The following is a 26452-nucleotide window of genomic DNA, read 5'->3' as shown; positions in this document are numbered from 1 at the left end:
GAGCTTCAGAGCCTTAAATGAATAACAAATCTGAAATAATTCATGGCAGTGGAATTACTGATATTTAAACAGATGTCACTTTTTTTTTTTAGCAAATGGAAATTGAGGTACAGATGGTGAGGGCTGGTATGTTTTAGAGTAGCCATTATGAATTAAAAATCTACATTTGTTAAATTAAATATCACAAAATATATAATGATGTCCATATTTTTCTCTAACTGAAATGGAGAGAAGCTTACTTTATAGTCTGTTGGTTCCTTGTTACCTAGAGAAATATAGAGCACTTCTCAGGTCACCTTCCATTCCTTTTTAATGAAATACAGGAAGAATCTCCCTGCTTTTGGATACAGAAGTTTTATTAATTATCATATTAGAACATATCAGTTATAAAGAAAATAGTAAATACTTCTACCTCCATATCGAGAACCTTATGGAAAATAGCCTGGGCTAAGCACTCCCGGATATATTTTTGGTGATCCCTCTTCATGATATTTAGTTTGTATTCTTTTTCAGAAAGTATTCTTCCACTTCTTGTGATCTGTCGTGAAAAAATAAAACATACAGAGAAATACAAAGCAGAAAATGTATGGTTAGCTACCAAAAGATTAAGACAGGCAGACAGAAAGAGAGAATTAGCAGTGTCTCCTAAGCCTAAAGGAGTACAATAATAAGATTGATAAACTTCCACTTTTAATAAATATTTCATAAGGCAAAGAAAGAGAAAGGCAGTCTTATATACCCATCACTGTGAAAACACACACAGGGGGTACACTTGGTGTTTAAAACAAGGTTTTTATTACAGTAGCAATTTTCCCTTGATGGAACCCAGGTGTTCTTTTCATTTTTTTTTCTTCCCCCCACCACCCACACATTTGGGAAGAAGAGATGGGGTGCTATCTTGAAACAATGAATAGGAGCAGTGATCTCAGGACTGATGATCTCACAGGAAATACTTTGAAGGGCAAAACATGTAAGTTACAGAGGCTCTCATCAGTTTGTTTTAAAAATAATCGGCTTCATTACTTTGTTTTCACATTGCTTTTTCTTCTTCCACTCACCAGCCCAGAATGTAATTTAATTTGTTGTGATTCAGATTTTTTTTCAGATTATACCAGCACTACATATATAAAGTATTCCAGATTAGTTTCAATTGGCATCATTGTAAGGAGTGGTGGTTTCTGTTTTTCATTTACAGTTGACCCTTGAACAATGTGGGGTTAGGGATGCCCACCCCACGCAGTCGAAAATGCATATAACTCTCTAAAAACTTACTTGTCCTTTGGTATATGCAAGGGACTGGTTCCAGGACCCCTGCTGATACCCAAATCTGTGAATGTTCAAGTCCCCTATATCAAATAACATAGATAACTCATACAGTTGGCCCTCTGTATTTATGGACTCTTAATTATGGGTTGAGAACAGTACAAGTGTTTACTGACAAAAATCCACATATAAGTGGACCCATACCATTCAAACCTGTGTTGTTCAAGAGTCAACTGTACTTGTTTTCCTTTAACCTTTCCTACAGACATTTTTTTTTTTTTTTTTTTTGCATTTTTCTATATCTTCTGTACAGAGGGCATTATCCTTCCTGGATTGTCCATCTTCTTCTTTCCCACTTAACTAAGCCTGCTCTACTTTTCAGGTCTAATCCGAGCCCACATATTTCTTAATTTTGATAACTGTAGTTTTTTAACACTGTTATTGCAACATATTGGACTGCTGGGATTAACTAAATTGTGCTATAAGTGATTGGGTATTGATAATCTTTTTTTATTAATACATTTTCCAATGGAAGAAAGGGGTGTGGTTATAGAAAGTGTGCTTAGAATTACAATTTAGTTATAGTCTTTGAAATGCATTGTCCATAGGATATTATGTCATGTGTGTCCAACGGGGAAAAATGTTGAGAACATCCTGCACTACCACTCCTTCAGTTGACATGTGTCATTGTAATCTCTCATCTGGGAGTTGTCTGATTTCCCCAACTAGACTGGAAGCTCCTTTAAGGCAAAAATTCTTAAACTTGAGCCTGCATCAAAATCATGTGGAAGGCAAGTTGAAAAGCAGATTGATTGGCTTCACTCCACAGCTTCTGACTCAATAAGTCTAGGGTCAGGCTCTAAATTTGCATATTCTGACAAGTTCCCAGGTAATGATGAACACCGCTGATTCAGGGACTATATCTGAAAGAGCTGTAACTTCCTTATTTGAGTTGTCATGCACATAAGCAATGTTCAAGTAAGTGCTTGTTAATGATGTTGATAAGTAAATACTAAGTCCTTCCCACTTGTAGGTGCAGCTCACAGATTGTTATCCACAGAAGTAATGCTAATAGTAACCACAATAATCACAACCACCACTTATTACACGTCTCTAATTGCCACAATAATCCTGAGGGCTGGGTATCATTATCTGCATTTTACAACTGAGGAAGTTGGAGCTGAGAAAGTTAAGGAAGTGATTTTTTCCAAGAGTCTGTGTCTTGTAAATGGCAGAGCCAAGTTTCAGCCAGGTCTGTCTGATAACAAAGCCCCAGGAGACAAAAAGCAAGCTCTCCGAGATCTAACCAGCGAGATTGCCAAGCTCATAAACAACAATTAGAAACGTACTGCATATCCTTTCAACACCATGGCAACAATAGTTAGGAAAACTGCTGTTTGAAGAAGGTAAACAGTTGAAATTATTAGTCACACTTTCTCTAACCATGCCCACTTCTCCCAGTGGAAAGCTACAGTACTTTAAAAAGGTTTTCACATTGAATACATTTAGAGGAATGGAAATTTTATGGAAATGATAGTTTTAAAACTAGCAAAAGACATAATGTATCAATAAACCATCCCAGGAAATAGAAATATTTTTATAAATTCAAAGAGAAATTTTGAAATGGTCATGTCTTCTACACCATATTCTGTGACTATTAAAAACAATATTTTTTTCCTAAAGACAATAAAGTCTTCTTATTGTCTTCCCTAACCTTTCTTAGCTCATACAATGTGCTTAATAAATATGTTGAATAAATGAATGAACAGACAAACAAATGAAATATGCTGTTGGAAACTCAGGGTTTTTCCTCAATAATTTGTAAGTTGCCTGAGCAGTCTTTGTGACCTCTCTTCCTATCTTTTGAAACAGCCTCAAAAAGATAAATTAGAGCTTTGGAAAGGAAATAATTTTTCTACAATGGGGTTGGGGCTGGACCTGGTATATCACTGATTAGCTCAAAGAGAAAACTAGAAAAAAGAAGGAATTATTGGACTTAATGAAACAAGAGAGCAGGTAGAAAGTAAACCGAATCTTACCAGCCCTGATCTTAAGAGATGTCGCTTTATCCTTGTATTGTTAAAATATCCAGCCAGGTGTTTATCGGTGAGACTATTATATGCTGCAAGTAATCTGAAACAGAAAAATGAAACCATTAAGGTTTTATGAAGTGTTGCTTGAGAACCAAGGCATTCTTGACTTTCTGATCCCCAAACTGTGTATAATCTCGTTCATCTAGCCAGCCAGTCATTCATGTATTTGTTTAATAAACAAGTACTGTTGAGTACCTACTATTTTCTATGTTTTATAAGAACGGGGAGGTAGTCTTAATGTTGTTTATCCTGAAGACAAGTGCGAAAATCAGATATGAACAATTAAATTGGGTATGAAAAATCCAACAATAGAATTATGCAAGAAGTCATAGGGACACAGAGAACGAGAACACCAACATTACTGATGTGAAGGCATCAGTAATGCCTTCACAGAGGAAGTCCGATGGAAATTTGGGCTCTGTCAGAGGACTCTTCAGCCTCCTGTTACACCCTAAATTCTAGTAACTCAAACTTACCTGTACTTCCTTAACATATTATTTTATGTCTTCTGGACACAATGCACAGTCCCTCCACTGGGAAAGCCTTTCCTTCACCTCACGTGCCACGTGAGGGTTAGCTGATGGCTAATACCCATGATGCACAAGCATATCTTCTCCCAGGAAACATTGCCTGATACACACTGGGTGTGCTGCGTTACCTTCCATTCCACTCTCCTATAACCTTGAGATATATTATATGACACATAATATATTATTGTTTATTAATTAGTCTCCTCTGCTAGATTTGAAGGCCAGGATGGTGCATTATTCTTGTTATCCTTATTGATGTTATTTATTGTGTACCTAAATAATAATGTGTTCAATAAATAAAGGCACAATTTTGTTTGGGACTCATTCTTTCTGGTATAAATTTCTAACTAAGTTTAAGCTCAGCAGTTTAGAAGTCTTAACTTCCTCATATATGTACAGACAATTTGATTAATTCTACATCCAGAATTCCCCAGAAAAATCATTGATTACTTTTTATTTTTAGGGTCTTTTATTTCAAGAGTTAAAAGAGGACAAACTGGTTCTTTGATTATATTCTATACCTTGGTAGATGATCAATCTAAGTCTTTAAACCAAAGTTTGAAGCTATTTTTTCTAAGTTTTAACCTGTACTTTATTAAATATTATTACCTTATAAAGCATATACACATGTATATACATACACATGTATGTCTACAGGTATGCATGTATGTGTATTCATATATATACATATGTAAACATGAGCGTATAGAGAGACAGAGACAGAAAGATGGAGAGGCAGAGAAAGAGAGCACATAAGCCTAAGAACAGCCCTAACATATAGCTGTCTTTCAAAAAATGCAAACTGTCACCTGTAACAAAGATTTACTATCTGTACATTTTATAAGCAGCTGATCCTTAACTTATTCCAAGACTAGAACAGGGACTCATATAGAGACTCGAGTAAATGTCATTAGCAACCATTTTATTTAGTTGTTTGCACTGCCGTAATTACATGGAGGTGGTATTGTGGCCTTTTCCTATCCCTTTTCTCTTTAATGCCAGCACAGGAAAGTTTCACACTGTCAAATGGTAAGGAAATTTTAATTTTGTTCACAAAATGGACTGAAAAGCAGTTATAAAGTCCAGAAGCCAAGGTGCCACGTGAGGGTTGCAAACATATGAACAAGTGCAGAAACCATTATTTTGCCAGGTTTATGTAAAAAGACAGCCCAAGGGCTTCAGTAATGCACATACAAAACCAGCCCCGAGAATGCTTTGAAACCATCTTTTAAATGAACTGTCTCGGTGTCCTACAGTTCATCAAAGGTTTCCTGTCTCCAAAAGGTCAACGTTGTATCCCTTACCCTTTCTGAATCTCAGAATATCTTTTCAGCAACTCATTTCAGAAAGGTGAGCAGGTGTCTCTCAGTCCTAACAATCATGATTCCACAGTTCACAGATTCCTAGATAAATCATTAAACTGATATCATATATAGTCTTTTGTCTGTTTTTCAGGTTCAAGACTTTTTTATTATCAATGGTTCTGGAATAGCTGTGAGTGCTAAAACCCTGTTAAAATGAAGTAGGATCAAAAAGTTGGGGTAACATGGCCCTCAATTTCCTTATTGACTGATAAAACATGCCTTTCTTTTAATCAAACTTCGTAGCTTTTTAAATATTTACATCCCAATAACAGTGCTTTGCCAGCTTTGGCACCTATCTCATTTTAATTCTGCTGTCTCAAGCTCCCACGAAATGAATGTGAGCATGAAGTCCCTTCACTCTTACTTAAAGGTCAAATGAATCCAGTTAAGTTGAAACCTTTGCACACATCAGTTTTCTCACTTTTCCCTATTTAGGAATGATTGAGGGTCTCTGGTTGGGATGCCATTTGTAAAGCAACTCCTTCCATAACTACCATCACACAACTTGAGGAATAATAACCAGTTGAATCTACACAGGTGTCATTATTTCTTTATCAGACAATGCCTGAATTATTTTTAAGTGAAACTTTAGATTAATGAATTGTTTGATAACAAGAAATTGTACTAGAGTAAATTATATATAGATTTAAAATAGTGGTTGTTTTGAACTGAATGTTTGTTTTCCCCTGAAATTTGTATGTTGAAATCCTAACCCGAATGTGATGGCATTAGGAGGTGAGAACTTTTCGGGGGTGATTAGGTCATGAGTCAAGCTCTCATGAATGGGGTTGTGCCCTTACAAAATATACCCTCCACCATGCGAGGACTCAACAAGCAAATGGCCATCTATGAACCAGGAAGTGGGCCCTCACCAGACACTGAGTCTGCTGGCATCTTAATCCTGAATTTACCAGAATTGTGAGTAACAAATTTCCATTGTTTAAGCCACCTAGTCTATAGTATTCTGTTTTAGCAGCCCAAACAGACTAACAGAGGTCAATGCTAACATTTCCACTGTATCTATATAAATGTCACGCTTGTTCTGACCATTAAGCCTCCTTCACAGATGGTAGTGCTTCTGTGTCTCAGCCACAACCATGGTCTGTCTGATCCTTTCCGCTGTGCTCCTCTTCATGTGGCTTGGTATGGGCTTATAGCCTCCCTTTGCATTTACTCAGTTACAAGGGCTTTACTGACCCAGCCACATACTTAGACTAGTAGAGCATTTCTGATGTTTCTGCTTTTGTCCTCTCCATTCACTGTCACTGTTTTTTCTTCCTCCCACCCTCTACTCTTTTCTTTTCTTTCTTGTATTGGGCATAACCCTGGGCCAGAGAAGGTCACCTAGCCCTGAGCTTGTGATTGTGTTTCGCCTTGGGCACTCCATTCCCTTTGTAAGTCACTCTCCGCATCTGTTGTCAGAGTTGGACTTCCTGGTTACACTGCCCGTTTCTATGATCCTCTCCTGCTCCCATCCATAAGATCAACAACTGCATTGGTCACGGCACCCACCAGGCCACTGTGACCATATCACTCAAAGGCCATGCTGTTCACACCAAGTCCCATAACTAACTGGCCAGGCCAGTCTAACTCATTGGCTTCTTTATGTGATGGACAAGACTATATTTACTCACTCCCTGTTCACTGGGTGAAGAACATCCACTTTCTGGCACAATGCACCGGGGAAAACAGTCCCGGAGGAAATGAAGCAAATCTGTCTCTACAATGGTTCCTGTTTCCCCCACTCGATACACACCTCTTATCCCAGTTGGAGCCTGAGGATTACAGCAGTGGCCTCTGAGTCAGTGGGGGTGCTGCCTTCCCAGCTGCAGCCTCTCAATACTTAATCCTTGAATCCTGGCCTACCACTCTGCCAAAAAGGGCTCTGAAGTAATAAAGTCAGTAATTCCTATCAATCCCTCATCTGCCCCCAAAGAGAGAATCTAACCCATAAAAATCCAGTCTAAAAGGGGAGGCACTGTAATATTATTAATGACAAACATTTACTGACTACTGACTGTTTTTAGGGCATTCTATAAGTCACTGAGACACAAAGATGACACAGACACTGCACTAGAGAGCTCCCAATTTAGTGAGGAAGAATACATGTGCATATAGTGTGTGTGTGTGTGTGTGTGTGTGTGTGTGTGTGTGTGTGTGGTATATGTGTGTTGTGCGTGTGCTTGGTTTCTTCCTGTGTTATAGGCCAATTCATACACAAATAGTTACTGAGTGTTTGAGTGCCCCAATGTCAGACACTGAGACATAAGCTGAGGAGTATAATATCCTTAGCCCATTATACACATTACAAAGCACTTTCACATACTAGTCTCATTTGTTTTCTTTAGGTCCTTGGCATGTGAGAAGTATCTAACTATTACAGATCTTCTACCTTCCTAAAATGGAAAAGCTCCCAAACAAGGTTATTGCTTAATGTAAGCCAGTTCTAGGAAAACTTGAATAAATTAAGGTATCGTGGGTCATACCAATAGAGCAATTCTTCTGGCCTGCAGCAGTCTTGATCCCCAACCTTCTCTCACTGCCTGTCTCCATACTGTCTACTCTTGCAGGGGGTGAGGGGTGTAGTGGTTAAGACTCCAGCTCCAGTTCAATCCTGGCTCCAGCATTACTGGATCTGTTACTGGGAGCAAGTGACTTAACATCGCTCTTCCTCGGTTGTTTCACCTTCCACAAAACACTAGAACAGGAATACAACTCAGCCAAATTCTTTGCTACTTTGTAATAAAAATTGCCTTTCCTCCAATTTCCAACAACATTTTCCTCATTTTTATCTGAGATCTCATCAGAATGGCCTTTACCATTCATATTTCTACCAGCATTTTGCACATGATTATTTATATGTTCTTTTAGAAAAAGGAAGCTTTCTCTCCAGCTCTTTTTTCTTCCAGGGCCATCACTAGAATCAGCTCCAAAAGCTTCTTTGCAAACCATATATTTGAAAAGGAGTTAATATAAAATATATAAGAAAATCATATAACTTAATAGCAAAAAATAAACAAACCATACAAATAATCTAATTTAAAAATGCACAGAAAATCTGAATAGATATTTTCCAAAGAAGACATACAAACAGCCATAAGATACATGAAAAGACGTTCAACATCACTAATTATCAGAGAAATACAACTCAAAACCACAAAGAGGTATCACCCCACACCTGGTATGATGGCTATTATCAAAATGACAAGAGATATATGTTGACATAGATGTGGAGAAAAGGGAACCTTTATGCATGGTTGGTGGGAATGTAAATTGGTATAACCACTATAGAAAACAGTAAGAAGTCTTCTCAAAAAAATATTAGAATTCCCATATGATATAGCAATCCAACTTCTGGATATATATATTTCCAAAGGAAATAAAATCACAATATCAAAGAGATACCTGTACCCACATGTTCATTGCAGCACTGAAGAGACACAAACATGCAGTCCATCACAGAAGATGTAATTGTCTCCATTTCGTGGATGAGGAAAACAAGTCGCTTGCCAAAGATCATATAACCTAAAACTTGTTCCTAATAATATATACCAAATCACAATGAAACACCACTCACAAGGGCTTGCTGAGGTAAGGAATGGGATGTTAAGTATAATGATGGAAAAATATGAATTATCTTTTTTAAAATTTATTTATTTATTTTTAATTATTTAATGTCACCACATATTTGACCCCTTTTACCCCATCTACCTCCCTCCTCCCTATCCTCTGGTAACCACTAGTCTATTGTCCATGTCCATGAACTATGAAATATTCACAAAGAAATGTAATTCCATCTAGTATAGAGATAGAAAAATTTTAGATGAAGATGCTTTAGACAAAAAGTAACAAATACGTAAATTCTATTTATAATTAGCCATTTCATTAGCATAAAAACAATGTACTGGAATCTTTAAATCTTACTTTCTTAAACATATATTTCTGCAATCTGCTTTATACTACAAACTTCCTTAGCAAAATTATTCAGAGAATAAAATAATAATTTTTGACATAACCAGTTTTATTTACCTCAAATTGTGACTTAAGACAACTGAATTAATAAAGTTTATATTAGTTTACTATTGCTGCTGTACCAAAGTACAACACATCAGTACTGAAAACAACACAAATTTACTATTTTATAGTTCTAGAGAACAGAAGTCCAAATGAGTCTCACCAAGTTAAAAATCAAGATGTCAGTAGGGCTGCATTCCTTCTGGAGGTCCAAAGGAAGAATACTCTTTCTTTCCTTTTCCACATTCTAGAGGCTGCTCACATTCCATGGCTCCTGGCCCCCTTCCATTGCCAAAGCCAGCAATGGTCAGTCAAGTCTTTCTCACGATGCCATTTCACTGGCTCTGGTTCTTTGCCTCTCTTTTCCCAGGTAGATACAGTTGTGACTGTTCACTTTGGGTCCACCCAGATAATCTCATTTTCAGCAACATTAATTTCCCTCTGCAATCTTAATCCCTCCTTGCTATGTAAAGTAACATATTCACATGTTCTGAGGATTAAAACGTAGACATCCTTAAAGGGTCATTATTCTGCCTACCACAAGGTTTTTGTTATACGTCAGATGACAGGGAGCAGAAATATTGAACACTGAGTGTAACAGCTATTGGGCTGTAACATATATTGTCCAGTGATCAATCATGTCGGTGACCCCCACTTTTCAAAAGGACACATCCTAGATGGAAGAAGACAGTTTTCGATACCACACCAGGATATACAAAACAAGTTGGAGCTTACCTTGCTGATCTAATTTGGATGTGCCAAATGTGAGCACTAAGACAAATAAACAAAAGGTACACTAGGAATGTTTCAAACAATTTGCATTTTTTTCATAAGGATAACAGTATAGAGGTAACTTACTTTAGGTAAATCTAATATGTGAAAATACAGATTAGCCCATAGTACGATGTAATTGTATTCAAGTCAAACATTTATTCAGCACTGAACATATTTCATTAAATTCAAATAATTATTAAATCAAACACCAAGAAAATTTTGCCAATTATACCAGGGCAAACCATTGATTGTAAGCTGCAAATTATTTTAGTAATGTTAAAATGTGAAATCATCTTAATATTGATGAAATAGGTTACATGCATAGTTACTACTGTATGTATATAAGCATATCTGGGAAAGATAAAAAAAAGAAGGCATATACAAGAATACGTCAGAGTCTCTACCATTAAGAGACTCAAAATGAGGTTAAAGAGAAAGATTTTATGCATAAAACAATTAGAAAGCATATGAAATTATATTTAAAAAGCACTAACAGTGCTACATTGGAGCTGGCTCATACTGGCTCTCATGAGATAATTGTTAAAATTTTCAGGAATTTTGCAAGCCATTGTTAGCTTGAAATTGGCCATCACGGAAGTATTTACATCTCAGAAGTTGGCAAACACCACAAATCAGGCTCTCTTTTCTTTCCGAGAAGCTAGTTTACCGGTATACTACTGACTAAATTTAAAAAGTATTATATATCAAGATATATCACAGGGGACACATAAGATGATTCATTATATTAGTCAGTTACAGAGGTATGCTTTACATACTTTTAATCCAAAAATTAATCTTTTGTATACAATATTTGACCGAAGGGGCTCATATACATGTTCAACTATTTTCTATCCCTAACAAAAAGAACATAAGAACTCTGGCAAACACATTGACATTTTTCAGTGGCATTTCAATCAAGAAATTTTATGCAAGATATCTCTTTACATTGCTACAAATGAAAAAGTTCATCTCACCTACCAATGTGGAAAAACTGATTACATCATTTTATGCTTAACAGAATTAAGTGAGACTTAGTTGAATGAGCACAGTTTTATTACTAAAGATGAAAAGCCTAATCGAGAGGTGTTTCACATTTCAGAGGTCACTAAATCTGCAATTTGTAGAGTTTGACAGTATTCAAGGAGGGCCTACATCAAACCTCTACTACCAAGGCAGGCTTCTAGCAATGGCAGCCAGGCAAAATGTTTCTGCCATTCACATATCAAGTATTTGTATGGGGAAGTCAAGTTAAACAAATCACAGAATGTTGTGGCTTGATTGCCTTTACCTTATAGTTCATGAGGAATGGAGCTCTGTCCCTGCCACCCCCTGCCCCCCAACCCTAAGGCCTTTCTCATTGTCCATCAGAAAAGATTTGCAAGAATCCGCTGAATACTAGCTCTATGAAGAAACTCATCACATTTAAGCCATTCAACCAAGCTTAAGATTTTGAATCTCAGCAAGATTCTTAGCAAAGAAGTTAATAAAATCTAAATTAAAACTTCCCCAAATAAAACATTTGAAAGCAGAACTTATAACCAGAAAAATAAAGAAAAACTAAACTATTAATAGCTTCCTGTCAATAAAAACTGCCTATTATTGATGAGAAAGAAAATTCAGGAAATATGTGACCAGGAATCTTAACTCTTAAGAGGTGCGATGATTTCTCCATAATTAAAGGCCAATAAATCTGTATCAAACACCTCCTGCCCAAAGTAAATTTGATGAAACTAAAAAAAAAAAAAAAAAAAATGGAATTTGAAGCCAGAAGGCTTAAGGTCAAATTCTAATTCTACCCGCTTCAACAAGGATGATCCTGAAGAATTAAATCTTCCCTTTATAATTACCATCATGATGTAAAATGCTGTGACTCCTTCCTCAAGTTGATGATCTAAGTTTACCAGTCTGGAAATGCATTTACTTGGAACTGCTACATCATTAGATCATAGAAATTCATAGGTGGAAATGATCATAGAAGTTCTAGCCAACTCCTTCATTTTATATTCAGAAAACTGGGTTTCTAAAAGTAGGCATGGTTTATCAGTAAACTCATATCAAAGGCCTCAAAAACAATGTCTCGGAAATTCCCGCTGAACTGTATCTATCATTTCCTACGATCTTTGTCTCACTACCTTCTACCAGAATTTCTTTCACCTTTAGATTTGTATAAGATTCCTCCCTGTGTTCCTCGTACAAGGTATAGCATGGAGCCATTCCCACAGCCAATACTTGTTAAATGAATGAACGAATCAGCTAATGGAAACAAAATATGTTGGTCCAATTCCTCGACACATATCCTTTAAAAAAAAATTCATGTGTAAGGATCATAACTTTTCCTCTCCTTCAGTATAATAACTGAAAACAGTCTAGAACAAAAGTTCTAAAGCATGCTTTAAATATTTTGGCTTTTTTAAAATGCAGAATGTTCAGTGTGGATAATCATGCTGACAATGTTAGTTTTGTCGTTCTGTTTTTGTCACCTAAGTGCCTTTGCAGTGTGCTACAAAGTTGCATTAGAAGGAAAAGTTCCCATGAAAGCAGAAAAAAAAACCCAAAAACTCACCTCTTGAGGAAACTTGAATAAAGACCAGTAGAGAAGAACAACTGACATAAGGGTCAATTATTTACCAACCCTTTAAAAGAAAACTCTTTGTCACCTAAAATTAGACCATGAGTCTCTGCTGCCTGCCACAGAGAGTGACTTAGCTGATATCATATAAATAATTTTAAATTACATCTTAATTTTTTATTTGCATCCAAACCTACTAGATCTCAGCAATTATGCTAAATATTGATTTATAATTTCTGTCAGCTTATTCTAACTATGCAGCCAGATGAGAATCATAATACTATTTTATTTATAGCTTTAATATGATGATTTGAAGTGACTAGTAAAAACAAAACTAGTCTCCAACTGTGCTGACTGCTGGTAAGATAGTTTTGCAATGTTCACAGATGTGGCAATAGGTAGGCAGTGCTTGGGGAGTCAGCAGTCCTGGGACGCACAAAGGTTGACCAGTTCCCTATAGTATGTGGTTTGAGACTCCAAGGTTTTCTCTGGAGAATTAAGAATTTTACATCTTTGCATAAGAAAAAAAAATTGTGGCTACTTAAAAAAGGTGGGTTTATAGAAAAATAATATCCAAATAAAGGAAGGTAATGAGGCTGTTTGGAGGAAAGGTGATAGGAGAGAAAGTTCTAGAAATCAATAATTTTTGTTACTAGTATTTATTAAAATTTTTGTGGGGCACATGGTAAACGCCATATAATCTGAACTACATATTTTAATTCTCAAAACAACCCTGCAAAATGTTATTATCCTCCCTCTTCATAGATGAGTAAACTGAGCTGTAGTTCACAACTAGTTAAAGACAGATCCAGGATTCAAATCAGGGACTACTAAACCAAATGGTATTCTACCAGCTACAGTCAATGGGCCCACAGAGTTCAGCCTGAAGAAAGAAGAAAGTGAGATTAATGAATGGTTGACCTATGAAAGATGCTAAGAAGACAGGATCATCACAATGAATGAAAGTACAGGGAGAATATTTTGGCTCAATAAAAGGAAAATTGTTTTAAAATCAAAGGAATGACCTGTAAGATGGTATGCCCAATGGTTCTGGGATTGTATGCTTTGATGACAGCAGCGAAGGGTTTTAAGCAGGGAAATGACATGAATAAATCATTCTGACTCTCCTTTTAACACCAAAATCCTCCTGCTGAGTCTTGAGAATGCAGAGTATGCTAGTCAGGAGTTTGACCTCTCAAGTCAAGAGATTTGACTCAAGATTTCCTGAATTTGAATCTTAACTAGATTATTTAGTAGATTGGCAACCAGGGGCAATGTACTTAACTTCACTGTGACTTATTGTCCCCCTGAAAATGAAAATAATAATAGTGCCACTTTAGAAAATCATTTAGAGCATTAAATGAGTCAATATGTATAAAGCACTTAATGATTTACCTAGCACATAGTAAATGCTCAATAAATTTTGGAAGTTATCATTGAGTATATACCTCCTATCCCATCATCAACTTAAACTCAAACTGAAATAATACGACACAAGTAAACTAATTACTTCTTAAAGACCTCCACTGTGAGTAATTTTCTTTCCATATTTAACTTTCTCTGTTGGCAGAAAGAGAGGAGGAGGCAACACTTAAAATTTATTTCTCCCTATTTGTTTGTCAAAAAGTGGTTAATCATTATTCCCTTAGGAAGAGGCTCATATAAATCTGAGCACTATCTTTTCGAAGTTAGAAAACCAGGTTCCTAAATTGTCTTTCTCTATATTATAATCTCCATGACGGCATTAACTTTGTTCTAGTCAGTAGGGCCTAGTATTCCAGTTACACAGAACAATACCTGGAACTTATTTTTAGCAGACAAATAAATATTGTTTCTTTAGGAGATTTTCAAATTCTCTAATTGTCAATATTCATTTTGAATTAACAAGTTAGAAAATTGCAGTTTTTTAGAGAGGATCTGAAAACCTCCATGTTATTCTACTTACATATTCTCATAACCAGAGCTGAAATTAATAAGTAGGTGAATACTGCCTTGCATATACCCAACCGTCCTTTCCTGTGTCTTTTCTTACTCCTAAGTGACAATCCTTCCATACATAGTAATCATCTGGCATTGTCAGATTCTTTGTCCTCCTCCGCCTCATTCATTTCTCCTCCTCCCCCTGCCTCCTTATCTTCCTTTTCCATATTCAGCTATTCCCATAAAAGCAATTGTCAGAATTGTTTAGTACCCATACTGAAATGCAGTTGAGGTGCAAAATATTTGTTAGGGACCAATGTCTGTGAAAGGAAAAAGGTGAGAATCAAGATTGAGCAGAGGGAGAAGTCAAATTGCACATAGACCAAGTATGGCCTTGGCCAACCTAATATGGCCAAAGCCTTTATGTCCCTCCACTCTCACTGACCACCGAGTGCTGCCCAGGAAGGATTTGACTTTGGACAAGGTGGTACTCTGGAGCTAAGGCCAACCTTAAAGATGCTGACTACTGGAGGATCTACAGACCATTTCTACATATAGCACATCCTTCCTAGAAGGATTCGGGGAATACATCTCTGTGTCAATCTCAGCAATGCATTCCTTCTTGCAGGGATATTTTTATTTTGACAGGATCAGACTCTTAAGTATGGGCACAAACTCTTATTATGAATTAAGAATCAGAAACCCAAAGCAAAGAGGTGACTCTAGGGAGAAGGTAATATTTTCTGGAATCCAATATGGAAGTAATCATCTTCTCTAGTTCATAAGGATCCTACTTGCTTTAACCACACTAATCCAAGCCAAGATACAAAATATCACCAAGTAGTACAAATATTGCCATTCCTTGATATCACAGCCAATTTACAATTAGGAAGCCTCTTTTTTCCCTTCTCATAAACCAATCTGAATTTTTCTGTGGTAAATCTCTTCAAATTACTTCTAAACAAAATCCAAGTTTATTAAAAGAATTTTGAACTCTGATTTTATGTGTTCCTGGATGCCCATAGCTCTTGAAGCTAGTTTTATCTTCACATTTAATATTCAACCCTTCTGCTGGGTCAGTGAGAACTGTGGTAAACAGCTCAAGGCAGGAGACTGACTCATCGATGAACAATTATCAAATATCTAATGAGTAGGTCCCACCGGCAATTCTGCACTTGGCAAAAAACTATGCTGTATAGGTCACGCTTTCTAACTGTAGTATTGACTATCATATAAGGGAAAAAAGTTAAAATTGTACTAAAGAATTTCAGTCAAATATCTGTCATTTATTCCACCAAAGTTTACTTTGGTTTCACAAAAGCAGGTTCTCTTAGGAAAGTCGTACTGTTTCTAACCATTTTGGAGACCATATTACCTGTGGGTTGTCCACTTACCCCCACCCTCTGGAATCAGAAAGATCTAGGTTAAGTCTTCTGCTGCTGCTTTCACTCTATAAGTTTCAACAATTTTTTTACCCACTTTAATCTTTAGTTTCCTCATCTGTAAAGGGTGGGAGGAAGCAGAGAGGGGATTATAGTGCCTTATCCATAGAGCTGCTGTCATGGATTAAATAACGTAATGTAAGTAAAGCACTTAGTACAGTGCACAGCACCAGTCGTCGCTGCAATGGTCAGCAATTTTTTTTTTTCTTAAATTAACCACATATGTATTTGCCTGGGCTCTGAAAGAGGTAAACACATCACGCTTTGGGAATAATGAGGAGGTACACCAAGGAGACTTGAGAGTAGGAAGATAATTTTAAAAACCAGAAATGAAATAAAGTCTAAGTCATTAGAAGGAAATCTAATGAGAACCAGATCATATGAGGAAAGATGAGGGAACTTATATCAGGATTATTCTAGGAAAAGGGACTATCACATGCAAAGGCCCGGGGATAAACCAACATGGTCCCTATAATTACCCTATCCTTCTGCCAGATTCCCCTCCTGCCATAGCTGGAGCTCCTGTTTCTACTGCTGCTGCTGCTACTGCTGCTGCTGCTGCTGCTGCTTATGCGCTCGCACACGCACACACACACACACACACACACACACACACACACGCTTCCAGAGCCCCACAGAAACATGGGGGAACACACTGTTTCAAAGGTCAAAAGATAAAACTGAGAGGAGGGTGATCAGTATGTCCTGCTGCCAGACAGGAGATCAATACAATTATTTCATGCAACAAATAGTGCTTACTAGGTAAGAGGTCCTCTGCTGTTATGAGGTTACAAAGCTGTGTAAGCGCGGTCCCTGCCCTCAAAGTACCTACATTCCAACTGAGGAAATAATGGCAGCACAGCCTGATGTGCTACAATCATAACAGCTTTATTGCGCCTGGCATGCATGACCTCATTTAATCTTCGAAACATCCAATATGTCAATTTTTTTGTCCTATTTCACAAATAAATGAACTATGCCCACACCAGATGGGTATCCCAGAAGAACTGACATGTGAACTGGGTCCTGAATGACAAACCAAGTGTTGAAGGAGGAAGATATGGATAGCTGACAACGGGGGCAGAGGTACCGTCCACTCTCATGCTAAGAAGTGGGAACTTCATATGTGAAATGTCTCAAAGAGAGCGATCACAAATTCCTGGTACTCAGGTTGTAACTTGTTCATTATTTACCATAGAATTAGTGCAACAAAAAGGAATTTAGTTCTATAGTATCATTAAATTGTCAATTAAGTCAGTTACGCATTGTATGTCAAATAGGCTTTGGTGAGTCTTGGCTTAGAAATCTGATCACTATTTATAATTGAGCTCAGAATACAGTCTCTTATAGATACAAAGAGCCCACTTAAGTTAAAAAAAAATCTACACCAATAAAATTACTGTGTGCATTGAGTGAGAAAGGGTAAAAAATCAACCTCTTTAAAAATCTTTTCATTCCCCCGAAATGTAATTTTTATATGCAGTAGTGAGATTTAATATAATAAAGACATCTGTTCAAGGTTTAAGGGGTTTGCTTAATTTTTAATTGTTCACCCTTTTAAAAAAAAGTTCCCCTTATTTTTTTCCCCGTTCTTTCCCCCTTTGTTAGTGTCAAAGTAATGATGCAGCTTCCTGAGTTTGTCCTGAATTCTCAGATTACATAAGAAGAATAAGTATGGTGCAGATGTACAAAGGCTATGGTTCATTGTTTCATTTTTATTAGAATTCTCAGTTATCCAGATCATGGTTTCTTAAAAAGGGCAACCTCATTTTTGGATTGTGGATAAGGTGGGTCAGTGTTAATTTTCTTTGTAAAAATACATGCATTTTAAAAACAGGTTACTACTTAAAATAAATTAGTTTAATTGAATGAGAAAGTGATTTATGGTCTGGAAACACTTTCTCATCTTTCCTCTCAATTAATTTAAGATATCTCTGCTTATTTTGAGCTGTATATTGTATGTATTTTTGGCTGATGTACTTTAAGAATTAAATCTTAAAGATTTAAGAATATGTTAATTAACCTTATTGTAGTAATCATTTTATAAATTATACACATAAAATCTTCACGTTGTACATCTTAAAATTACACAGTGTTATTTGTCAATCATATCTCAAGAAAGCTGAAAAAACAAAACTGGGGGAAAAACTGGGAAAAAAACTGGGGAAAAAAAGAGACTAGCAACATATTCTTTGCACAAAGATCAAAATAAATACACAATATCTGCCACTCAGCGAGTTTCTAACATGCGCCAATATTCCTGCAAGGAAAGTATTTATTACCACGTTTTTGAAAGAAGAAAGTGAGGCACAGAGACATTAACTTTCCTAAGTTCACATAAGGCGTGACTGAGATTCAAACTTGTCTTTTTGACTCCAAAAACATTTCTCTTTCCACTATACCATGCTCATCTCATAAATTTTTTATGGAACATTGATTTTCCTTTTGGAATTTCATTCCTTTTTATTTAGAAGAAAAAAAGGAAAGAGAAACCATTTTCAGACAGTTCCAATCCTTCAGGCACTTCAAACCCCTGTTCATGTCCCCTTTGAAATGCTTTCTGTCCACACTTCTCACCAAAGTTTCTAAATTTCCTGGGGCCCTGTCTCCCAGCTTCCTTGCTTGAGCTCCCCTATTCCCTGTCATAGGACTTTGGGATCTGGTTCCTGCTCCATGATCTTGCATTTAGCTCTGAAACTTCAGACTTTCCTTTTGTTCTTCCCTGAACCAGTCTCCTCACCAAAGACTGGAACCTCAATAACCCTTTTCACAGACTAAGTAGCCTGAGGTCAGTCTCATTCACTCTCTAAGCTCACTTCCTACAGCCTGAGTCACTCTAAGTTTCAAGTTTGAGAGGAAAGAAGGAATTTAATTTGTAGGAAAGAAGGAATTTAACAGTGGTGAAATATGGCAAAATTATGACCAAAAAAAAAAAAAAATAGACTAAACACTACCTGTGAAATAAATAATAAATATTGTTATGATTTAAGCCACTATTTGTTTGGTTCTCTGTTACTTGCACTTGAACGTATTCCTAAAGAATACAATCACCCCGCTACCCAAGGATAGCAAAACTCGAAGTTCAATGACTTTGAAAACCTTTTTTAAATACTCATTGTTCTTTCAAGAATTCAAATGAATTTCTGGAAGAGAGTAAGTGTTTAATATGTTAGCTTAGAGGCTAGCACTTCATAGGTACTCAGTAAATATTAATTGAATAGATGAGTCAATATATACTTGGGACTCATCATAAATGATCACTAAGATAGCGGACATATATCAGCTATTACTGAGCTAAGTTCTGAGCATTTTCTTGGAGACACATGGAGTAGCAAACTATGAAGAGGTGTAGTCTCCACTCTCAAAGGGTTTGCAGTTTATTACGGAAACATGAAGACGACTGGAATGCTAAGAGTTAAGTGCCTACATGGTACCTCGTGGTGTACCTTTAAAAACAGTGCAGCCTTAGAAACAGCTTTACAAACAATGTCGCTTCATCAGTATAGCTTTAGAAATAGGAATGATCCATAGGAAAATGGAGAAGAAAGAAAATGACAAAAATGCCAGCCACGATTATTTATTGATGGTAGAACTGCAAGCAATTTTAATTTCCTCTTCGTACGTTTCTGCTCAAAGTAGAAAATTTTCAAAATACAGATAAGTACAAGGAGAAAAATAAAAAACCACTTGTATCCCTAGTACTCAGAGATTTGAGATCCCTTCTAAATTTATTGTTCTAATTTATAGCAGATTATTTTTATTGGAATCTAAACAACAGAAACAATATTATTGTAAATATCTTAGAGCAAGCTATGAAGACAAACAACTTCTTATGTATGAAAGCCATGTAATATTCACAAGTATAAAATATTAAAATTCATGGCATATAGAGAATGCCAAATTAACTGCTACTATAAAACAATATGATTCAATTCAATTTAAAATCCTCAGTTTTTAATGCTGTTTCATAACTACTATGTGCAATTTATATTGTCTGTTTAGTTCCCTGCTGTTCTTCCCTTGCTTCAATATTTTGCCCTAAGAATTCTCGTTAATTTATAAGTATTTATTACTATTATAAGAAAATAATAACAGTCACAGAAAAATGGATTACCAGCTTAAAACATTCAATTTTCTATTCCAACTAGCATCAGACACTGAGAGGTAAGGAGTAATTCGATTACTAATCAGACTTAACAAGAGAAAAGTTGAATTCTTAACCAGTAGAGATCATTGACTTATTACCTTAATTACTTCTCTTCACTAGTCCTTTAATCATATTCACTGTTTGCTTCGATTTTTATCTCCCTTTTGAACTTTTGGCTTCCAATTTCTACTCCCCATGATCCTCAAATTCCTAAATCACTTATTTTCAATGATTATGCATTTTTCATGAAGACCATCTTCAGCCTTTACAGAACCAAGAAATAAAGAGCATCAGCAGTTGCCAACAGGTTGTGCTAGAACTGCCATAATGAAATATTACAGACTGGGTGGCTTAAACAACAGAAATTTATTCTCACAGTTCTGGAGGCTGTGAGTCCAAAGTCAAGGTGTCAGCAGGATTGGTTTCTTCTGAGAGCCATGAGGTAAGAATCTGTTGCAGAAGTCTCTCTTTGGCTTATAAATAGCCATCTTCTCCCTATATCTTCACAATGGTCTTCTCTCTGTATGTACATGTGGATGTTCTAACTTCTTCTTTTAAGGACACCAGTCATGCTACATTAGGGCTCATCCTATGGACCTCATTTAACCTTAATTACCTCTTTAAAGACCTCCAAATACAGTCGCATCTGAAGTACTAGAAGAAGTTAGGGCTTCAACATATGAAGTCGGGGGCACAGTTCAGCCTGTAACATAGGTATAACCAGAAAAGTGACCTATTTAAGAATATAACATAGATTTAGATAGAAGAAACAAAGTGCTTGTTTCTTGGTACAAAGAAAACCAAGCTGCTTCACTTAAATTTCGAATGATCTGATCTGGCAAACAGAAAAGGTTCATTGGTGACCCATCAAAAAGGGAAACAGATACCTTCTGGATCCTACCATATTCGTGTAGATAGTTGGGATGGTTGAATAAAGGATAAGGAACCTCTCCAATAAGAGTCCCCAGACCACAGGGAAGAAAAATAATTGCACCTTCCAGTAATCTCCCCAGAGACCAAAAAGAGTTAACCATGAGAGTGAGAGAGGAGACCTGCACGAAAACAATTTAAGGGGTCCAGATTCATACGTCTATACTTTGACATGTTCTTCCCTTTTAAGTATGTCTTGTATATTTGTGTTTCTTGCATGTTCTTGTTTCACTATAAAAGCAATGATTTGACAACTCTCAAGAAACTTTTCATCTTAATACTAACAGACTTTCAGTAAAGCGTGATTTTTCAAGCTGCGTCTACTAAACTTGCCACATCTTTTTCTTTTTTTCTCCAGAAAAACATGTATCTGGAAAAGCAAGCTCTCAGGTGAATTACTTTAACTTAAATATGTTTTCTGATACAACAATCTGCAGCAATGCTGTTGTCAGTGAAGACTGTGTTTCCTAATTGGAACTCTTGCAAAACGAGAGAGATTTAGCGCTTCTGGCTAGTGAAAAAACCAAGCGGCTTCTGTTCAGCTGGAAACCAGGGGTATAAAGGAGTCTTATCTTACATTTGGATTGACTTTTTTAGTATGCACAAGATGAAAACAAACGACATGGTCAAAAATATCCTTAAAAATCATTCATTTAACTCATGAAATACAATATATATGTTTTGTATATACCACACTATTCAGTAATTCTTCGTGTGCTCAAGTTTGAGAACCGTAGAGGTAAGCCAAAGCAAGGAACTAAACAAAAACTGAAATGCAGTACACACTCAATTAATTTTCCTTTGAGGGCTCTGTGCAGGTCTTAGTCAATGCAATCAGGAGCATCAGTTGATCATTTAAACAAAAATTAAGTTAATGAGGTAACTGCATATAAGTACATTTATCTTAAATAGTTTAATTGAAAGCATAAATGTATGTCCATTCATTATTTTTATTTGTAGTGCCAAGAGTTCTACTCTGAATGTAATTCAACTATTTATCCTCTCTCCTTATCTGTTTTTCTTTTTCATATATAAATCATACTCATATCATTTGGGATTTCAAGTTGAGGAAAAGGTGCGTTTTTATTTTGTCATAAACTATGATGTTCCCCATTATTCCACTTCCTCAAAGCAAATTTACAGACGAGTGTGACTATCTCTACTTAGAGCCAAGGATTCAAAGATGATCCTCTGAAGGAGCCAGGAAAGCCATATCATTTTGTTGTCATGAATGGCTGAGGGGTATAAAAGCTCATTCCATCTCCAGGACTAGTGCACAACCCACAAATGCATAGAAAAACAAATAGCAACTCAGGGTGAGATTTAGCAAACTATTGGGACTACCAGTTGAAATTCTCCACTCTAAAACAATTTTATTAGAGAAGGTGATACAAGAAATGATATTTTATATTTGCCTTCCCTAAAATTACAATGCAGCTCGGGTTCAAAGTCTCTTTTATAACCTATGGCAGAAGTTTTTAAGACTATTTTTATTTACTCCAAAGTCTAGCTGAACAAAGAAAGAACAGGCCCTTTGCAATTTTTACGTTCAGTGTTTCATGATGTAATTAAGTAAGCAGTAGAATCCGAAAGGAAGCCCAAGAGAAAGCATCAGGGCATCACTTATTGATTGGTGGAATTTTAGGGATTTAAAATTACTGTTTTATTGTACAACTGCATTTTATTACTACTTTATCCTTCAAATGTAATAAGTACAAACGGCTTCAGTAATGATGGAAAAGCTTTCTGAGCTTTAATGAAACCTTTTATTTGCTACTGAAACTTTTATTATTTCCAAATGGTAGCACAGGCAAGAAAAATAATTCTACTTATATTGAGGGAAAACTTTAGCAATTTGAATAATTTTGTTCTTGGGTAAATTTTAAGGCATTTAAAGTTGTTGTGTTTATTATTTTTATTTTTTATGAACTAAAAACAAAAGAATATATACAAATTCACACTATTACACAATTATTTTCTAATAATATATTAAAATAGTAGATATTTATGTGCAGCTATTTATTACTCATCAGATGTTGGTCTGATCTGGATAAGAATTTTGATAAACTAAGGGCTCCCACAAATCTCAGTTATCAAAAATTACACATGAGAGTCAACGCAGTATAATGGTTAAGCCCACTGGCTCTGAAGCTGGACAGGCATGCCTGGCTTCGCATTCCAGTCCTGATCCCTCATTCCTGTGAGATCTTTAGAAACTTCTCTGTCCTCAGTGTTCTTATCTGTGAAAATAAGGGTGACTAGAACCTGTCTCATGGAGAGAGTGATGAGATTAAATGAAGTATGTCATGTAAAACATTAGACTAAAGCCTGATACATGGCAAGCACTTGATAAATGTTTAGCTCTAATGTAGTTTTCATATGTGAGCACATCCACCTCTAGACCGGATGCAACGTGAGACAGTACCATTCATGCAACAAACATTTGTTGAGCTTTACTTTACGCAGGACATCTGTCCTAGGTAAAGGCACAAAGATTAATGAGATATGGTACCTACTCTCCCGGAGCTTCCAATTTCAGTGCAAAATTATTGTTGCCATCCTAATATCTTTCTTGAAGAGTATACCATGATGTGCACTCTTTCACTAGGTGACAAATTTTCCTTTTTTTTATGTGCTTGGAACTAATGAAGCTTCAGAAAAATTTCACTTCAGTTTCTGATATCTTAACCATACACCATTTAATACGCAGCTACAGGGTTTTCCACATTTTAAAATAGATGATTAAATGGTCTAATCAGATTCTAACTTAGCCAAAAACTTGAAAAACATAGGAAGACAACCATGACTGACACATTCATTTTCCTGAATGTGGACACCCTGCAAACAGCAGCTGCAAAAAAAAATAGTGCCATTTACATCCCACATGACCCATGGCTAACTAAAACTGCACAGGAGTTCAGCATCAAAGCATTGAAGTACCTAAACTAAATTCAGTTTGAGATAAAATAAGAAGCTTGTTTAGTCACAGCTATATCATTTTCCAAAAAGTTCTGAAACTGACTTCCAGCACGGCACCTTACATGCTTTTAGTTTTTTTCGAACATTTTTGTTTATGTCATCGCACTCACAGAATTCATTAAAAAATAAAATCTTTAAGTTTAACTATAAATCTGAAGCACAACGACTAATGTGGTATTTCAGACGTCATAAACTCCAGTGATCTTAAATATGTTGTCCTCTGGTAATTTGCTGCTCTCGAAAATGTGCAATAACTTCAATTAAAAAGGAAAACGTCTTCAAATTAATTGCAAGATCAACTAGGATATTATCTACTTACTAGATGTATCCTAATAAAAAAAAATACCTAATATGCATTATATTGTTTAATTCAGATGGAAATTGGATATCCACCCTTCTAATAAAAGGACCAAGACCATTTTTTTTTTTTGGCAACAGTCAATAATGACTGTATTAACTTTCTAAAATAGATTGAATAATTGCCAAAATATATCTCCCAAGGAGTCACGCTGCTCAAAGCAAGGGGAGATCATCTGTAAACATACAGGCACACAACTCCTGTCTCTTGTTCCTTTCCTGTGTCATACCACCTCCTTGGTCAAAATACCATTAAAGGCCCCCTATGTTCCTTTTGAGATTGGGCAGATAAAAATCCAGAAATAAGGGGCACCCGTCACAATGCAACCTTCTTCAAGTCAGCTCACACCTGGTTTGAATGCAAGACGCCACAGCGAGAATTTCTCTCAGTCCCGAGTCTCGAAACAAATGCATATTTTTGTAACCTCTACTTTTGCATATAAACACATATGTTACACGCCACAGGATCCTCTTCATCCCAGCTAACGTCCTTGCTTAATGTATGCGTTTCTCACATCCATTTTTTAATCTTTACAGAGTGAAAATTTCAAAAGGGGTGAACGTCGGTGAAAGGAGTGAAGAAGGGGAGGGAGGAGATACGAAGCCTGGGATTTCTGCCATTCTCGCCGCAACCCAGAATCCGTATTATTTTACTCTTCGGCCCATCCCCCACCTCGCTCCTGCTCTCTCCCCTTCTCTCCTCAGCAGGAGTGGGGAGGAGGGGCTGCCGGCTGAAGCCGCCACCTGCCGCGGCGTGGACAAGCTCCAGTTGTCACTTACCCAGCGGGGTGAGAATGGCTCATTTTTTCAAGATCCCTTTTGGACCCCGCGGCAGGTGCGGAGAGTGGGTGCGTGGGGACCCGTGCACGCTGGAGCCGCGACAGTCGCGCTCGCGGGTGGCTCCGCACTGCGGTCGCCGGTGTGCGAGGCACCTGGGCTGAGCTGCTGCCTCCCCTGAGCCCAGGCTACCGCAGCCTCCCCGGCCCCCACCCGCTGGCGGTATCCACAGCCTCTCGGTTGCTAAGGGTGGAGAGAAGGCAAGCGCGGAGGTTCCAGAGAAGCCGAGGCGCTGCTGGAAAGGAGCCTGGGGAAGCTGGAAGTAAAGCTCAGCTTCCAACCCTTTTTCTGGGCCCGATATGGGAGGAGACCCAGGCTCTTGCTCTGTTACTCCGGGGCGGGTTCCCCAGAACCTGTAATCGGAACACACACACACACACACACACACACACACACACACACACACACACACACCTGTTTAGGCTAGTGTGCTTTCTGGTAGGCCCTGGGAAAGGGAAGAGCTGGATGATGGCTAAGGGTAAAGTAATAAGGGCGAGGAGCAGCTACAGTGTGATGCATTGGTTCCCAGTTGTAAATCAGAACCTAGATTGCAAGTTCAAGGGAAAGAAAGAAGTCTCTCAATCTGCTTTAGATTTTGATTTTGTTTCTACATCTGCAGGGCATTGCAATCAGTTCGTTTCCTCCTTGGCAAATGCCTGTCCTTGCTCCTAGCTGATGTTCCTACTCCCAGCAGGCGGGGCTGACAGTTCTAATATTCAGAAGGTAGGAAAGATGTAGTTATTCAGTAAAGCGTGCTGGAATCATACTTGCATTTGAATCCAGAAGGTAGAATGCAAGGCTTAGATGAAGAACCTTGAATTTAAATGAGAGGGCCTCCATGTGGAGGAAGTTTAAAACACTGGATTCAGATGACCTACTCTTAGTCCTGTTCTTGCTTTGTCAGGTTTTTTGCTGGGTGACTTGATCTCTGGCCTCAGGTTCCTCATGTATAAGTGATGGGTTGGACACATAGATCTCTATTCTAGCTCAGCCACACTTACAAGTGGGAAGAGTGTCACCTCATTAATGGCATTATTTTCCCACATATCAGGAAGGCCCACTGAGAATGTCAGAGTCCAATCTCCTTTGCATGACATTAAGGCCTTCATCATCTGTCCACAGGATCTTTCATCAGCCTCACCTGTGACCACTTTCTCCCTCTCTGCTATCCTAAACTAGCAAAACCAAATTTTGCATTATCTGTCTAATGGGAACATACTTCCACCTTTGACT

At 37.1% G+C, this 26452-nt stretch overlaps 1 protein-coding gene across 1 annotated transcript in view; it reads right to left on the bottom strand.

Moving 5' to 3' along the window:
• Positions 1-25442, bottom strand: part of ERICH3 (glutamate rich 3) — a 99622-nt gene extending 74180 nt beyond the window's left edge. The window contains exons 1-3 of the mRNA XM_023533926.1: positions 25163-25442; positions 3303-3396; positions 413-538 (exon numbers count right to left, since the gene is read on the bottom strand). Coding sequence (XP_023389694.1) covers positions 413-538; positions 3303-3396; positions 25163-25185 — 243 coding nt within the window. The 5' untranslated portion in view covers positions 25186-25442. The remainder of the gene's footprint in view (positions 1-412; positions 539-3302; positions 3397-25162) is intronic.
• Between the last annotated feature and the right edge of the window lie 1010 nt (positions 25443-26452).

The sequence above is a fragment of the Pteropus vampyrus genome, unplaced genomic scaffold (genome assembly GCF_000151845.1).
Source record: "Pteropus vampyrus isolate Shadow unplaced genomic scaffold, Pvam_2.0 Scaffold115, whole genome shotgun sequence".
In the NCBI taxonomy this organism is placed as follows: domain Eukaryota; kingdom Metazoa; phylum Chordata; class Mammalia; order Chiroptera; family Pteropodidae; genus Pteropus; species Pteropus vampyrus.
The sequence above is the reverse complement of the archived record's forward strand: the minus strand, read 5'-3'. Positions and strand labels throughout refer to the sequence as shown.